The sequence below is a fragment of the Budorcas taxicolor genome, chromosome 13 (assembly GCF_023091745.1).
Source record: "Budorcas taxicolor isolate Tak-1 chromosome 13, Takin1.1, whole genome shotgun sequence".
NCBI classification, from domain to species: domain Eukaryota; kingdom Metazoa; phylum Chordata; class Mammalia; order Artiodactyla; family Bovidae; genus Budorcas; species Budorcas taxicolor.
In genome coordinates, this window is record NC_068922.1 from 74,988,009 (window position 1) to 75,005,721 (window position 17,713).

Genomic DNA, 17,713 nt, shown 5'->3' on the forward strand with positions numbered 1-17,713 from the left:
GAAACATTTTGAGTGCCTGAAAATTTTATGAGCATGGTCTCAACTTCAGGAAGTTGAATAAGCAAGAACATCCCAGGCAGGAGAAATAAGAAGGCGAGGAGAAAGCTGGAGTCTGGCTTGGAACCCACTTGTTTACAAGAAGTTGACAAAAACTATGCGTTAGAAAAATAGGCAAAAGACAGATTGCAATAGGCCCCAAAACGCCAACTGAGTCGAGATCTTACTCGCTCTTCAGGATTCAGGAAAAGCGTTAAGACCACGCTGAGAGAGAGGACCATTTGGAGGCCAGAACCAGGTAGGCTACACAGTGGGGTTCAGTTAGGAACTTTTTGCTCTCCCTCTCCAGCCACTCCTGGATGGCTCACAGGCTGGCTGCAACCAGGAGTCCTTACAAGTGACCCAGCTGGGCTCCTTGGCCTCTCTGAACAGAAGGCTCAAGACCAGAGTGTAAGCAATTCTTTATGCAAACCACTGCTGCCCTGCCCCCGCCAGCTGGCATCACCAGGCATTCGTTCATTTAGCACTTATACCAACACCTACAATGGCACCGAGGCTCTTGGCTTTATTCAGTCAAGGCTGCATACACTTTCTGTGCCTTTTGAAAGCACTTGTCCTCACCCACTTCTTCCACAGAAGCAAGATGAAGTATCTGTTTCATCACGGCCCTCATTCAAGCCTCCAGGCTACCAAGGCTGAGGTTTGGAGGACAGTGTGGAACACCAGCTGGCAGGCTGGGCGCTGAGCACCGGCAACGCTCAGGGTGAAGAACATGTCTTCCTTGTAAGGCACAAGTACTTGAGCTGCTTCTTGGCTGTGTCCCTCCCTGGCAGGGAGAAGAGGGAGGTCATGTCCTCAGGGGTATACAGGATGCCTTTCCTGCTGTACTCTTTCCTGAGCAGAAAGCACTTTTTCCTGGTGGGAGAGTCTGTGAGCATCCTTAGCCAGCAGGCAGGTGTGTGTGTATGTGTGTGTGTGTGTGTGCGTGTGTGTGCAGTCCTGTGTGTGGTGGGGCAGAGTGGCTGAAGAGGAGGAGGCAGCGGCTCTGGGAAGGTGGCTGAGGGCTCCATCTGGAGCTCTCCAGCGTCTCCCAGACACAATGAAATGAAGGCTTGTCAAGGTGACAGCTCCCCGGGGCAGGGAGCAAGTACAGAGAAACAGCTGTTAATGGGAACCAGTGTGTACATGAAAGAGTATTTATTGAAAACATGGTCACTGACAGGAAGCGCCTGGCCGCTCTCAGGTTACAATCTTGGCTTGCAACTGCAAGTGCTGAGTTTTGGTTTGTGTTGTTTGTTTTTTTGGCCTCCCATTTTATTTTCCCTCCAACATTCCACCCTAGGACAGGTAGATCTTATATAAATATATATACATGTCTGTAGAAGTATGGCCTATAGTAAAGAAAATATACAGTACACTCTTCATTGGGCAGTCCCCACCATGCTAGGCTACCAATACCGGATGCCACGGTGCCCGTGCGTGTGGTTTACGAGTGCTGCAGCACCAGGGAAGCCTCATGGGCACAGCAGGGGCCTCCGCGGGCCCCGGCCAGCTCCCTGAAATCGTGGCCAATGGCAGAGACCACAGTGCTGGGGGAGAGGGGGCAGGGAAGGCAAACCTCCCGAGGTCCGGAAGGCCAAAGAAGCACAAACCGGAAGGGCGGCTGTTCAGGTTAGGTGGGAGTTTTCTCCCCAAGCAAGGACATGATATAAATGTGGAGGGGAGAGGAGTGGACTCTAGTGACCACACCACAGTCTAGGCCCAGGCCTCCTCTCAGCAGAGGGTGGGACTCGGCCTGTGTGTCTCTGACTTGCCAGGATGAGAGACTGCGAGCTTGCAGGGAGACATGACCCTCTGCCCAGGCAAATGGGTGGGCAAGAGGACCTAGTGGCTCTGGAGACCAGAGGGGTCAGAGCAGCAGCAGCAGCAGCAGATCGGCCCCGGGCAAGGCCGGGTGAGCCCTCACGAAGACGGCAAAAGCAAGGGCAAGGCATCTACTGAGCAAAGGCCGAGGCTTCCACTTGGATCTGAGACACAGGCCTGGGTCACTTGAAGCTCTCCACACGCCCAGCACGTCTGTCCTCTACGGGCAGCCTTTCCTGGGCCAGCTCTTGCCCCCTTGGGGGATCCAGGCGACCGGTGAGCAGGCTCAGGGAGAAAAAGTGAGTGGCTGTGGTTGACTCCGGCTCCAGGAGCAGTTTCTTGGCCTGGAAGGCAAGGGTGTCTGCTGTTCATCCCTCATGGCCCGTCCCCAGGCTCCATGGTGATGGCGAGGGCAGAGTACCCTGCCTTCACGACTTGGAGTGGATGGGGACCGAGAGGAAGCTCGGGGTGGTCCGAGGTGAGTCTGAGGTGTGACTGGCACTGACTGGCCCCCACGGTCACTATGGATTCTGTACAAGCAAAGACAAGGCACCAGACTGTGAGTGCTCCTCCTGGGCCCCAAGTCCCTTGTGGGGTACAGTCCGCTCCAGCTCCAGGCTCAGCCGTAGTGGTAGACGAAGTCGTAGCTGCTGGGCTCCTTGGGTACCGGTGGCGGGGCCTCGGGGATCTGGATGTTCTCCAGGTCCAGCAGCCGCAGCTTCATCTCCATGCTCAGCAGAGTGTCTAGGTCACTCTTGGTCAGCTCGCTGGACATGTCCTTCCCCAGGAGGGCGCTGAGGCCATCGATCCAGATGCAGTACTGTGGGAAGCAAGTTGCAAATGTCACCCAGGAGCCCCTGGTCAGCAGGAGGGCCTGCTGAGGTCCCTTTGCTGAGAGGGCTCACAGAGTCTCTTTGGGCCCCCTGCAGGACAGGCGGCACTGATCCGAGATAACCGCAAAGGTAAGCTGGGAGGTGATCAGTCATCTGCCCAAAGACCTTTTGATTTTTATAAGGGATTTGAAGTGTGATTTTTTAAAAAAAAAATACTATTAAGGAAAATAGCAAAACGGGATCTAAGAACAGGGACATCAACTACCTGAGACTGCCCCCAAATCTGTAATGGTGGGGAGGAAAAACATATTCAGTGAAAAAGGCAGGAAAGGAATCCCGGTAAAAATCAACTTTGTTTCAAGAAAAGTCAATTAAAAAAAAAGTCAATAAATGTTAGAAAATAAGTACTAGAAAAGCTGTACATGAGGGTTTCAGGATAAGAGGGAACAACAGAGAATTCTCAATCCATTCCTCCCTAACTCCTCTTGTTCCACCTTTTTCATACTTTTGCTCACCTGTCTCCCACCTGCAAATTCTTCATTTCTTCCCAATAAACTCCACTGGCAGCTCAAGCCCCCTGCCTTAGGGTCTCCTCTTCAGAAGCCCCACCTCCAGTTCCCTCCAGTGGCTCCCAGAGCTCACCAGACATGTGTGCTCTTAACCACAGTTTCTCTTTAACAGCTAGCATCTTCCGGTGCTACAGATGAAACCGCAGGCCCCGTGTCAGGAGCACCAGATCCACCTGGCTTCAAAGCCCAGGTCAGATCCACTACAACATGTGCCCCAGAAACCCAAGGACGGAAGATCCTTCAGGTTCTCTTGGATGGGTGGCCGGCCAGGCAGAAACTGCAAAGAGGAGACTTTTCCTAGTTCCAGGCACATAAGTTACCCCTAGTGGACCTTGTCCTTCTAAGACAACCTACTGCTGCTGGAAGGACCTGTGGCATGGCAGATCTTTGGCATGCCTTTAGAAAGACGTGCCTGTTTTTCCCACTCCTCCCCTCCAGCTGCAGAGTCACAGAGAAGGCTCGGCTGTCCAAGGCAGGGCCACACTGCTCACCTCGTACTTATTAGGTGCAATGAAGTTTAAGGTCTCATCGGGGTCGTACAGGATGGAGAAAGCCAACTCCAGCACCTCCTAAAGGAGAAAGGGTTCCAGTTATCTGGAGCAATGGAATGGCCTGAGCTCTATACACCGAAATCTTGGCCAGGGTCCCAGTAACTTGGCACCATCACCAAATGTGCCGATTCAGATGTGATGGTATCAAGGTCCTAGGGCTCATGCACAACTGGGGCTGGAGATGAGGCCAGCGGTCATCAACGTTCACTTGCCCACTCCCCACTCAAGTCATGCCTGGGATGATGATGATACTTTTAAGGTTATAGAGAACTCATCTCTCAATACTCTGAACCTTTGAATGTCAGAGTCCACATCTGTGTATTATCTCAAATATATATATATATATAAAATTAAACTGAAAGTCTTAACAGTTTAAAAACACCCACCACAACAAAAAGAAATTGTGGCCACAGATGGGATAACTTGAGCATCAACAACACAACTGTAATGAAAGAAATATAACAGGCTAAAATCCATGAGTTTATAATAATACTAAAAAACAAAACGCATGCACAAAATAGGTCACTGTTGGACGATACCAGAGACCTAACTCCTTGTTTTAAAAGTAAGCATTTATCCTCCCTTCTTATATAAACCATACCACTGGGAAACCACAGTCAATGACGGCAAGTTTCTCTTTAGAGAAGCAGTTCAGTTAGTACATGAAAAGGGATGACTACACTGGAATATCACTAGTTTGCAAACCTTAATTTACTAATGAAACAAGGCACTGAGCGTCCAGAGTCTGCTAACATCAGAGAGAGACAAGCAGACATTATGTGCCTCTTGATAGAATATAATACCATCTAGGAAGGAGCCTGGCCACAATAGAAAAGGTCAGGCCTGGGCTGGATCGAGCCTCAAGGTCTCGCTACCAATTACAGATCTGGGACAGAGAAGCGGACTCAACTACACCATGGGGAGACAATCAGCAGATTTTAGACTCTGGAAAACTACCAAACAAGCAACCTGGTTTCCTCAACTAATGAACTGCAAAGAGAGGGGGAGAAAAAGATGGAGGGGGAACTTATGAATTAAGAAATTAAAAGAGGGGATTCTCCGGCAGACAGTCCAGTGGTCAGGACCCTTGTGTTTTCACTGCTGAGGGCCTGGGTTCAATCCCTGGTCAGGGAACTAAGATCCCACAAATAAATAATAAACAAATAAAATTCTTTAAATTAAAAACATTTTTTAAAGAATTTAAAAAAGGAAACCCTTAAAAGACGAATCACAATGTGCGTCTCTGTCTCTTGCACACTCGGTCATGGCTCATTCTTTGCGATCCCATGGATGGTAGCCCACCAGGCTCCTCTGTCCATGGAATTTTCCAGGCAAGAATATCGGACTTTGTTGCCATTTGCTCCTCCAGAGGATCTTCCAGATCCAGGGATCAAACCCACATCTTCTGCATCTCCTGCACTGCAGGAAGACTGTTTACTGCTGAGCCACCAGGGCAGCCCCATCACAATGTGGAGACCCTATTTGGATCCCGATTTGGCAGACAAACTGGGTTTGAGTGTGTGTGTGTGTGCGTGCAAATGCTTATAAACATTTATGCATTTTTATGTAGAGAAACTGGGATGTTTTTAAGACAGTTAGTGGAAAAATCAAGTATCAGTGGAACATTTGATTCTAGATAACAACTTTTTACTTCCTTTTAGATGTGAAAACAGTATTGTGATTATGTTAAATAGAGTCCTTATAATTCAGAGATACAATCTAAATGTTTACAGGTAAGATGAAATAACACTCGAGATTTTCTTCAAAGCAGTAAGCGAAGAGGGGCAAGCGAATGTGGACACTGCCATGGTGGATGAGGCTGGGCAAGGCCTAGAGGGTTCTATCTACTTTGGTGTCTGTTCAGATTGTTCTTAATGAAACATTCAGGGTCAGTTTAAAGAGAGAGAATGGGAGGCCATGCACCCAGAAAGCAGCCACCACCGACTACCCAGGATCACTGGGACAGCAGCTCAAACTCAGGGCCGCCTCTCCACTCACCTTGTTCTGTTTTAGAGCACTTTTCTCTTTCATGTGGGGACAATCCTTCCCAGTGACAATGGCCTTAATGTCTGCAACAGGAACTGAAAAATCAAGAGAATTAGTTTCTGGAAGGTTTATGCTGTAGGTTGGGCCTTGCAGCCAACCTAGTGCTGAAAGGGACGCCCTAGCCCCCCGCCCCACAGGGCTGTAGGAGCTCAGGGAGGGCGGCCTACATCATTCCCTCCTCTGTGGCCACTTGGCTGGGACCCTGGCCTGCTGGACTGTGTCAAACCTAACTGGGGTCAGTGCAGGACCTCTGCATGGTCTCCTTAAGGCATGGGGCCTCAGACACCTCGCTTCCACTTCACGATAGTAAGATGACAATGCTGGCCATAGCAACCGGCAGCTAATAATGACTCTTCCTCCCTGCCAGCCACTGTTCTAAGTGCTTTACAGATAGGACTCATTCAGTCCTCTGAAGGGGGCAATGTGGCTATTAGTCCCATTTTATAGAAGAATCTTTAAGGCAGAGAGCAGAAGTAACTTGTGATTAATTAGAATTAACAGCAAAGCCAGGATCTGAGTCCAGGCAGTCAGGCTTCAGAGCTTCTGCTCTTAACCACTGCCTTTCAACGCAGTATTGCATCACCCTTTCCAATCAGCAAAACCCATTCCTATCTGTGATCTTACTGAATCTCCAAACAGCTCCTTGACGTCGGCCAGGCAGACATGACCACCGATCACCAGGGAAACAGGTTCAGATGAAATAACTGGCCTCAGGCCAGGTAACTGGTTTGGAGCAGCCAGGACCAGAACTCAGATCTGCTGACAGGGAGTCCGGGTACACGAAAGCCCAACAGGGACCTGAACTTACTCTTCTCCTGCAGGGATTCAAACGTCACCTCCCCTTGAGGGTTGTCATCCAAGTCCCCGTAGTGCAGGACTTTGTGGTTCAGGGCCAAGCGGCAGTACCAGAAACGCTCTGAAACACAGGGGAAGCCAGGCAGGTGAACGAGGACAGTTCTAGGAAAGGCCCGGGCACACACGGGGCCAAGAGAAGACTCGCTCCCTGCCCGCTCCCCCCAGGGACGCCGCAGCGCAGCGGCTCCGGGCGGGAGGGACAAACAGCCCGGAGACCACAGCCCGGGGACCGCGCCCTCAGGTCACCTTGCCTCCGGCGGTTCCCAATCTTCCGGAAGCTGCTCCCCTCACAGAGCCGGTTCAGCCGCTGCTGTTTGATCAGCTCCAGGATCTCGGGCTGGATCTTCTCCCTCAGCTCCCTGGGGTGGATGAGCATGGGAGTAAGGGGAGGTCACTGGGACAGGGGGTGCTTCGGAAGGGAGGCGGCGCTGGCCCTCCCGTCCGGGCACTTACACGATCGGCGGGGACTGGAAGTCATCCTGACTCATCCTCTCCGACTGGCGCAGCCGCAGGATCTCGGAATAGCTCAGGCTCCGCAGTTTGCTCTTGAACTGGTCCAGAGAGTTGGGTTTGGAGGGCAAAGCTCGAGTGATCTGCTCTCGGACCACCTGCATGACCTGAGAGAGGAGGCAGCGCGGCCTCAGCGCGGCCCCGGGAAACGGGCACCAGGCTCTGCCCTCTGGGTCCTGGGCAGAGCAGGCACCACGGGCATCCGCTGGGTGAGGAAGAACACTGGCTCTCGAGGCACACTGCCTTAGACGGTTACGGAGGACCGTGATGCTGACAAATGCTTCATTTCTCCTACCTCTCAACAGGTCAATGGTGGGGGAGAAAGAGAGGAGGCTTGACTCTGAGCCTGAGTCTCGAGCAACTCACTCAACACCCTCAGGCCCCACCTACTCGTCTTTAAAGCGAGAGAAAGGAAGACACATCTTCGATGGAGGCTGCCACGAGGAATGGGAGACCCCCAGTCTCTGGATGTACCATGCCCGGCCCACTGGTATGTGTGCAAAATACCTGTTAGTTCCCTCAGAACGACAGCTAAAGTAAAAAGCAGGACACCATCTGTACATCCTATCAGCTCCCCACCAATGAAGGAAAAATACACAGAAAAAAAAAAATACTAGAGGGAAACATAAACAGGGTCGTGGTCGCTGGGTAGGGGAATTACAGACATTCCCCTTCTTTATATTTTATCAAGTTTTTACAATGAGATGAGCAGCTTCAAAAGAGCCAACTCCTAGATTATCAGCTTTTGAGGGCCTAGCAGTGCTGTCAGAGAGGTAGGTACTCAGAAAGCGTCGAGGAGTAGCTACTACTGCCAAGTACCCCAGCATGAATCCTTGGGGGTCCACTCAGGCCTCTAACAGCTGTAGCTCATGCAAGTGCCTCGGTGCCTGCACGGTTTGAGTGCTCAGTAGCCCACGCCATCACTGCCACGCTTTCCTCCCGTCCCCAAGGAAGGCGGGAGGGGCTGGTACTGGTCCACCGGGCAAAACAGGGGTCCAGCAGGGAGACACCTGCTCAGGGTTCTGGGGCGGCTGATGCTCTCAACACCTCTGTCCTATGCCTCAGCGCTGCCAACCACAGCGTCTTCCAGCTCAGGGGTCGCCAGGCTCAGGCCAGCTGCCCCAGGCTGCCCTGGCGTGGCCTTGCCCGGACCTCGGAGCTCTGCGGCCCTGACCTTGTTGAAGTCCTCGGCTGTTGCCCTCATCTCCTTCCAGGTCTTGTTCAGCAGCTGGATGCAGATGCCAAAGAGCTCCTCAAATGCGCGGTCGTGGGTGAAGAACATCGGGTGGTAGTCGTTGCGTCCCTCATTCGCTGTGGAAGGAGAAGCAGGCAAAGGATGACACTGGGAGCCCACGTCTGGAAACCTGGGTTCCTTTGCAGTCCGGAGAAACAGAAGTAGACTGAGGACTGGGAAGGTAAGTGGGTGGTGGCAGAGCTGCTGAACATGCTCAAATCACCAGCTCAAACAAGCCACGGCCACGACTCCCGTAAACAAGGGTAGACGGATTACAGCCCACTCAGTGATTGAAAAAAAAGCCCAAGAAGGCTGTCCAGTCACATGGATGCCTAACGCTGCCCCCTCGGGTCTCACCAGGCTCCTGAGCACAGGGAACGGGCATGCAGGGGAGCCGCGCACTTACGCAGTTCCCCAACCTGCAGGATCTCACACAGCATCTTGGTGAGCTCGATTGCGCTGCGGCCAAAGGGGCACTCATGCTTGTCTTCTCGGCTACTGTTCTCTAGGACGATCTGCGGGGGAGGAGAGGGGGTGAGGGAGGGAGAGGGGAGGCAGGCGACGGGGCGTCTGCGGGGGGCAGCTGGCCCCAGCCTTTACCCGGATGTAGGTGTCCTGGTGGACTTTCGCCAAGTACAGCATGTTGTCCAAGGCCAGCATCCCGGGCGGAGTCTGGGTGAAGTCCATCGCGGGGTTGATGTGGTTCTGGGGAAAGAGACACCGGACTTGAGACCCGACGGTCTCCCTGTGTGGGGGCTCGCTTGAGGGGGAGTCTGATCGCCCCTCCACCTCGTGCTGCCGGCACACCACACCTGCCCCTGCCGAAGCTCTGGTCACGTGCCACCTCTATGAGGGCTTGGGCTCCTGCCCACTGGACTGTGGCTGACTTGTTTGGCATCCCCAGGGCCTAGAATACTGCTGGTTGCTGAGTAGATGCCCAGTAAGTATTTAATTAACTCCATTCTCAAGCTGTCTCCTATTACAACACACACTCCAGCTTTTCATGGAACCAGCTGCTTTGATGAGCGGTCCCCTCGCCACTCATCTGGCCCACTTCCTGGGCCCTCCTACAGATGGGTTTGTTTCAAGGGGCTAAATATTGCACATGAACTTGTGAACCTGCCACGGCCAAAGTGGACCAAGTGTCGAGGGCCCTCCAGCTTCTCAGTGTCTCCGGCTCCGGGGCTCCCATGACGATACGAGATGTTACAAGGCAGGGCTGTCAGGGTTCTGTCTGAGGGGGCCCTCTCACTCCGTCAGGGGAGAAGGTCTACAGTGTTAGTGTCTGGGAAACTTACAGTGAACCCCAGCATTTTGTAGTCCTTGGTGTACATGGCTTTGCGTTTCTCAGTCCCACTCCCAGGGGCGTTGCTGGGGTCAGATTCTGCATCAAATGCAATCCTCCTCAGTTCAAATATAATGTCTCTTTGAGCCTGGGAGGTGAAACAGACTGTCAGCAGATGAGTCAGCTGATCAAAGGAAGCAAGGAAAAGAAAAGAGTGGGTCAAGCTTTTCCGGGCAGAACCCTGGCCCCGATCAATCCCTGAGGAGGCATTACACAGGACACAGATGGGCTTGGCCCAGAACCACCAGCAGGAAGGGATCGCGGTGAGGCACAGAGCTGACAAAACCATTTCTGCAGACACAACGAAGCACGGCTCCTGGCACCCAGCAGGCGCTCCAGAGACAGGGCACAACGTGCCGTGTCATACGGCACACGACGCCAGCCGGGAGAGCCCGGTCCCACTGAGAGCCTACCTGGTCGTTGGGGTCCATCTTGGTCATCATCCTCTCTTCCAGAAGGTTAAAGGTCAGGACTTGCAAGACATACAGCTGATGGGCCATCTCGGTTTTGATGGGGCGGTTCCCTCGGATCACATGCTGGAAAGAGCAAGGGAAGAGGGTTGAGGTGGTTTCTGCTGGAGGGTAGCATCCATGCTGGTGCAAAAGACAGACCACTGGGCAGGGGATGGTTTCCTCCCCACACAGCGCCTGCATGCTCCACAAGGGGAGGGAGCATGAACGGGCCTGACTCAGGCAGGGCTGATGCACTGCAAGCCCCGAGGGCACCATCTTTTTTTCTGCCTGGTCCTGGGCAGGGAAGTGGGACAAAGGGTAAAGTTATGATGTGGGAGGTGGGTGGCTGGGCCTCATTCCAATTGATCCCGACAACAGAGAGCGTATGTCAAGAGTCACTAGCAGAACTGGACGGTACGCTTTTGTCTTAGGAAAATGTTCAGGATGGCCTCATTGAGGAGACAGGTTTCAAAAAGAGCATTTTCTTTCAGTCGTCTCGAGACATGTACACCAAGGCAGGAGGGCATCTAATGCTCCCTGAAGGGCTCCCACTCACCCCTTCTCTCCCCCCTTCCCCCTGCTCACTATACAGCCCCCTCTCTGTGTTCCCACCCCAGTCCCTCTTCTCTGATGACTATCCCCGCTGCCCCGAGCTCACCGCCTCCTCCGCCGCCCATGCTGCATCTCTGCCCTGCCCTACATCGCCCCGCTGTCCTCTGAGCTGACCACGCTGGTCCGCCCATCTCCCGCCCGCCGTGGCCTCCTGCCCTTTCCTGCCTGCTCCCTGCACGCCTCGCTCCCTCTGTCTCACCCACCATCCTGAGGCCCCGTCGCTCTTGGTCTCTTCTCATCAAATGAAACTCTTGCCCTGTCCCCACACGTACCGCCACCTGTGCCTTTCGCATTCTCTTCCTCCATCTAGCTCGTCTCAAGAGCTGTGCTGTCCAGTATGCGAGGCCCTAGCCGTATGTGGCCACGTGCCTTTCAGGCAGTTAAAGTCAGTTCAAGTTACGAGGCCTCATTTTAAGCTGAGGCACTAGCCTCACTTTCCGCTCAGGAGGCACCTGCGGCTGGTGACTACCGTCCAGCAAGAGAGCTGGTGTGGAACATGTCCATTCGCAGAAAGCTCTGCTGTATCCAGAGCTCTCTCACTCTAGATCAGTCCTTCTCCAGAGCTTGCACACTCTCTTCAGATCTGTGCAGCCCAATCTGGTAGCTACCGGCCACCCGTGTCTGCTGCACACTGGAAGTGTGGCTGGTCTAAACCGAGATGTGCTGTGAATGTAAACTGCACCCTGGATATCAGAGTCTTGGCATGAAAAAAATGTAAAATATCTCCTTAATCATTTTTCTATTGATTACATGGTGGTATCATAGGCTTTCAGACATACTGGGTTAAATGTAGTATGCTATCAAAATTAATTTTCCCTATGTACTATGCTATCAAAAAAAATTAATTTTCCTCCCTTTTTTGTTTGATGCTGCTACTGGAACACCGACGATGAAACCAGTGGCTCATGTCGTATTCCCACTGGCTGGCACTGCCTTAGGCGTCGTCTCCCCACCTGCGACTCCAGAGCTCTTCCTTTCCCTGGACTGCAAGGCCCAACACAGGATACACAAGTCACAGGTGGGTACTGAAATTTAAACTGAACCTGTCAGCAATGACAAGCTCAGTTCCCCAGGCGCACCGGGCACATCCCAAGTGCCCACAGCCACCCATGGCGTGAGCTACCGCTCTGCGCTGCCCCTGCTTGGCCCGCGGCATGCACGCTCACGCTCATCTCCCACCCCAGCCCTCTTCAGCCGCCTCCGCCTTGGGTCTGGGTGTCCATCTGTCTCTGGAGCTTCCCTGTCATGGTCCGCCCCGCCCCGCCTCTCCTGCCTTGGCTGCTCTGGCCCTCTCCACGTCGCCCAGAGTCTCTTTCTTTCTCTGAGCCCCGCTGCCACTCTGGTTTCTCCCTACCTGTCTGTCCCTGTGCCTCCCTCCTCGCCTCTCTCCATAATTCATGAAGCCACTCTGAAGAGAGCCTGGTTTGCATTCAATATAATCCCCCTTCCTCAAACTGAGAGGCGTCGGAGCAGGGGGAGAGTGGTTACTCCAGCCCCCAGCGGCTTGAAGAGATACAGCTCCAGTGACAGAGTCCCATTCGACTGCCAAGCACCTCGAGGCCTCTGCTCTCTGACTTGACTCCGCTAAATCCACACTGAAGTGAGCGTGCATTAACCTTTTCTGAGAGGACCATTTGGGTCCCAAGTCCTGACGCTGAACTGTCTTCCACAGTGGACGGAAGCCTTGCTTGTTTGCCAGGTTTGTCCAGGAACGAGCTGAACTTCTAAACCCATTCAGGTAAAGGACAAGCCCCGGAATTCATTCAAGGTCTCTGGGAAGGGCACCCACTCCCACACAGGCAGAGGACAGTGCCTGACACAGCTGCCTGGGCACGTGGACGGGCCCTGGTGCGGCAGGCGGGGGCAGCAGCGTCTGCTCCTGTCCGTCCTGCCGCGCTGGCAGGGGGCTCTGAGCGGGGAGACAGCCCCAAGGTGGGGGCTGGTTCTGCGGAGTGATGTCCAGCTCTACCCATTCAGAGCAACTGATCCACTTCTCAGGCGCCCACGGGGACGTCTCGAAATCGTGTCCCCCATGCGTCTTGTTCACAGTGAAGGAACTGCCTCTGTGAACAGAGTACTCAGTGAGCGCCAGGCCCCCTGCTAAGCCCTATGTATGTACAGTAGCTCATTCAGTCCTCACATCCGGGTGAGCAAATCGAAGCCCACAGACGGCAAGTAGATTGCTCAAGATCAAAGACCGGTTAATAGTGGGGGTGGGGGGTGCTGACTCCAAAGTTCATGTTCAGAATTCTGAAGGCTTTCATACTTGACTCTGATTTCTCATTTTGTTTCTTTCACTGCAGTCTCCCAGTTTCACCATGTTTTTGACAACCGATACAATGGCCGTCTTTTAACTGAGCTCCTTGGCGCTCTTCCTCTGCCCTCACCTCCCACCTCAGCTCTCTCCCCACCGCCGCCCCTCAGGAAACACAGACCCTGCAGTGTGATCTTTCTAGAAGGGCAGCCTGGTTATTTCACAACCCTGATTAAAGCTCCTCAATTGCTTTTCAAAAAAAAAACACCAAGGTCCTCTTCACTATCTCTCCAGCTGGTCACAGGCTTCCCTGGTGGCTCAGATGGTAAATAATCCACCTGCAATGCGGAAGACCTAAGTTCGATCCCGGGTCGGGAAGATCCCCTGGAGGAGGGCATGGCAACCTACTCCAGTATTCTTGCCTGGAGAATCCCACGGACAGAGGAGCCTGGAAAGCTACAGTCTATGGCGTCGCAAAGAGTCGGACACGAATGAGTGACTAAGCATAACACACCAGCCGATTACACATCCTTGCTCCACCCTTTACAGGACTCTCACTCCTCCTAGGTGCCCCCCTTCCCTGCGCAGGAATTCCTTTTCTGACTGGTCTGTCCGCTTGCCCTCAGCCTCACCTACAGCCTCCTACACCCTCCTTCACGGTGGGACTGCTGGGTCCTCCCCTGGAGCCCACAGGCCGGGCACCCCTCCCAGGGCCCCACACAACTCGAGGTTACGGCTGGTGTCAGTCGAATGAATTGCTCTTTTTGTGTCTATTTTAACACAGTCCTTCTGGATAGACTTTTTTTGGAATTGTGGGGCAACAAACAGTATTAGCTGGCTAAAGACCTCTCTGGAGGCTCTGCAGTTCCTGGTGGGCCAGGGTCCTCGCGACAACCCTGCTTAAAAGGATCACAAAACACAGCTTTCCAACTGAGGAAGGGTTAAGTACCTACCAGTAAGTTTCCTGAGTGCCCACCTTACTCCATAGCAATTTCACTAATAATAGTACAACTATAAGAATTGTAGGGGCTACCCTGGTGGCTCAGTGGTAAAGAATCCACCTGCTAATGCAGGAGACACAGGTTCGCTCCCGGATCTGGGAGGATCCCACGTGCTGTGGAACAGCTACTGGGCCTGTGCTCTAGAGCCTGGGAACCACAACTGCTGAGGTCACCTGCTGCAGCTACTGAAGCCCATACACCCTGGAGCCTGTGTGCCAAGACTAGAGAAGCCCCTGCAAGGACGCATCTGCACACCCCAACTAGAGAGAAGCTCCCGCTCGCCACAGCCCCCGCCGCAAAGACCCAGCACAGCCAAACAAAACAAAAACAATAACAGCTGCAGTTAACTGTAACAAAATGATAACAGTAACAAAATACAGCTTGTCTAGGAACTTACATTGAGGATTATGGACCGAAGGTGCTTCTGTGCAAATGCGTTGGCCATGTCCTGTTGAGAAGACGCAAATGTGAGCTGGGTGGCAGGCATGGGGCTGTGACAACGATCCAAAGGAAGGCATGTCACAGCTCTCGGGCTTTTCCCCTTGATTTTTCTCTTCTTTTCAAATGAAAGGTGGGCACATGGGGTAAAAATTCAGACCTTCAACTATGTATTTTATACTCTGAAAGATTCCCGCACATTTTCTTTCCAGAGTACAAATGAAGGCAAACAGGGCTTCCTTTCTCAATGGCACAATCAACTGAGTCATCTTCAGAGAGGGACAAAGACTGCTTTAGGACAAGACGTTACAAGGACGCTGGGCAACAGACAATGAGCACAGGCCACAGAGCAGCGTGAAGGTTCCCAGGCCACATGCACTGTCCCCGGCTGGAACCACTGCCAAGGCTGCAAGGGGCTCGATGAAACGCTGACTCCAAACCAGGGATAGGGCTTGGCCCCAGCATCCCCCCAGCCCCCAGCACCACGCCAGCAGGAGCTCGGGCGGGATGCTCTGAAACAGTAAGTGGTCCATGACTCATTTCTGACCGGTTTTAGAGAACAATCTGTTGTGTGGTTTGGGGTAATTTTTCACGACAGGGTCGCCTTTTTTGTTATATTGGGTTCAGATTTTGACAGTAACTGTTTAGCACACTCAGGAAATAGTGTCCTAAGTTAAGTGAATCTTCCAGGGAATGAAGCCTTAAGGGTCCTCTCAGAACCATTATTTTGACCATTCTTGTGCTAATCTTCTCAAAATATACACTTCTTTATTTCTGAACAGACTATAATGATTATAATTTAATCACTGCCAAGGATTTGGTTCCATCAGTAAAACCCACATCAGTTATTATTCTGTGTTGTGACACTGTTAAGGGGCTTCTGAAATGTGAAGCTATTTTCCCCTAAACAAAATGCGTCTCGATTCCTATGCTTTTAATTTTTTGGACAGCTTTTCGTAATTCTTCCATTTCCTCCTTCCAGTGTCAGCCATCACTTCTTATAATGTTAATTCATATGACTTCACTTTCTAAACTGCCTCCATTTAGTTCCACACATAATCATCTTTCTCAGAGCTGGAAGGCCTCTCTCTTGCTTCTAGATTTCTGGCCACACTCCGAAAGGCTGACGCTGCCAGGAACATTAAGTTTTACTTTGTGTCCCCCGAGCACACACTGGCTGGCAGAGGAAGAAGGTGGACTAGAAACTTCTTCAGTAGCTATGGGAGGCTGGTTATGGAGCTTAAACCTTGCTGTCGACAACTCACAGAGTGGATAATTGCCAGTGATCTGCTACCGGAGTATAAAGGCCTTCGACCAAAGATTTCTCTGCGGTGCTGGCAGGGGAGGGCGGGAGAAAGCACTCACTGTCTTTCATATCCTTGTAAAGCTGACCTCTCTGAGCTCCCTCTAACCAAGAAACGAGCATTCAAACTCCCTCTGTGAACCGTCTAAAGCTCCTCCAATTCCTATGGTCCAGTAAGCATCCAGAAGGGCACACATTTCCCTTTACTACTGCTACTGCAAGCAGGAAGACGATGCATCTGGCATCATCTAGATCAAAGTCCAGGCTATTTCTGAATCTGATCTTCTCCAGCGGAACCACAGACCCACAGGAAGGCAGGTTACAAAGGACAGACGGGGCCATGTTCCCTGGGGCAGGCAGCCCCTTAACCCTTGAGGTGACTGATCCGCGGTGCTTCTTTCCGTGTCCTGACAAATGAGATTTATAGCACACAACCTTTTCCTGTGTCTTGGAGCTCCCTGAACCGCCTGATCAGATCAGGAGATTTTTGCCTGGCTTTGACCTCCCCACCTGGAAGAGAGCGGGGCCCTTTCCACATGGCAGTGCTACTTACAGTGACAGGCAGGTCTAGCGGATTAAGGTGCTTGTCCTGCCGGCAGAAAGCAAAAAGCACAGAGAGAAGCAGATGGAAGAATGAGCTTTCGGCTTACATTCACAAAGGACTAGGGAGGAAGAGATGAACAGAGCAAGCCATCCAAGAAAGACAAGGACAGACAGAACCACAGATGCTCCAGGTCCTCCCACCAGAACCTTCCAAGAACTCGGTACATGATCCCACAGGAATTACAACTTACTGAGCCCAGGGGGTTGACCGAAAATTACAAAGCCTTTCTTATGTACCTCTCTTGGGCTTTGACCAGAGAATCTAGAACGGTAGTGTTGGAAGGGCCCTTACAGATCCTTTAACCTGGCCCTTGCATTTTACAGAAAGAGAAGTGGAAACCCAGAGGGGTCAGAGCACTTGCCCAGCAGTGGTGAGAAAAACACTCGGCCTTGGGGCTCTGGCCTCTGAGGTCAGCGTTTGCCCCACTGGCCTGCTCATCCCTAGTTTCCTCCCTGGGAAAACAGGGGTCTGCCTTTTTCTCATGACATCCTTATGAATGAATGGGGCAGATGCTGCTCCCATGTTATAGGTGAGGAAACTGGGGCTCAGAGAAGCAGAGCAATTTGCATCATGTCATATAGCTAACTAATAGGGAAAAGTTTAGAATCTGGATGAGAGGATCTTTAGACATGAAACTTCGAGCTAAGTCTCTCCACTGTTGCTTCCTTCAGCAAGGATAGGACCCGGCAGAGCTGCCAGCAGAGTCTCCTCTCCCTGCTTCTTGATCCTCTAACCCAGGGGTAGCCACACTAAGGCCAAATGAGATGTCAAGGTCTTATGGAAAGACAGTCACCACACCCACCTGGTGTCTACTGTCTGAGGCTGCCTTGGCTATAGCGGGAAGGCTGAAGAGTTGCCACGTAGACCATAAGGCCCACCAAAGAAAAAAATATTTATTCGGCCTTGAGAGGAAAAAGTCTGCAGGCCCCTGCCCTGACCTAGGACCTGGCTGGACTCCCGCCTTGGTCTTCCCAGGGTCTTCCGTATTAGCAAAGCCACTCTGATGGGGTCTGGCTACAGAGGGACAGGACGAAGGACTCTCCCAAGAGTCCCTGACTGGCTGGGTGAGAAGTCTTCTCTTGGAAAAGCCCAGATGAAAAGCTTGAAAAGGCTGCCACAGACCTGTCGCTTGTCCTCAGGGGCCTTCAGAAAAAGTGCGTTAATCAGTGCAATGGCGTAGGTCTGAATCTCCTGGTTGGAGCTGTGTTAACAGAGAAAGAAGGCAGAGGGAGATTAGCAGACTGAA

The 17,713-nt window shown here is 52.3% G+C and overlaps 1 protein-coding gene across 3 annotated transcripts in view; it reads right to left on the bottom strand.

The window, feature by feature from the left end:
* Positions 1–702: 702 nt before the first annotated feature.
* The window catches only part of ELMO2 (engulfment and cell motility 2), a 38,888-nt gene continuing 21,877 nt past the window's right edge, over positions 703–17,713 (bottom strand). For 2 of the 3 annotated variants that reach the window (XM_052651382.1, XM_052651381.1), the window contains 13 exons: positions 17,590–17,668; positions 14,520–14,570; positions 10,217–10,339; positions 9,757–9,927; positions 9,059–9,163; positions 8,865–8,973; positions 8,399–8,535; positions 7,168–7,331; positions 6,961–7,073; positions 6,668–6,775; positions 5,812–5,894; positions 3,754–3,831; positions 703–2,680 (listed from right to left, as the gene is read on the bottom strand). In XM_052651382.1, coding sequence (XP_052507342.1) covers positions 2,480–2,680; positions 3,754–3,831; positions 5,812–5,894; positions 6,668–6,775; positions 6,961–7,073; positions 7,168–7,331; positions 8,399–8,535; positions 8,865–8,973; positions 9,059–9,163; positions 9,757–9,927; positions 10,217–10,339; positions 14,520–14,570; positions 17,590–17,668 — 1,522 coding nt within the window. In that variant the 3' untranslated portion in view covers positions 703–2,479. The remainder of the gene's footprint in view (positions 2,681–3,753; positions 3,832–5,811; positions 5,895–6,667; positions 6,776–6,960; positions 7,074–7,167; positions 7,332–8,398; positions 8,536–8,864; positions 8,974–9,058; positions 9,164–9,756; positions 9,928–10,216; positions 10,340–14,519; positions 14,571–17,589; positions 17,669–17,713) is intronic. The other variant, XM_052651383.1, reaches the window with a different exon arrangement.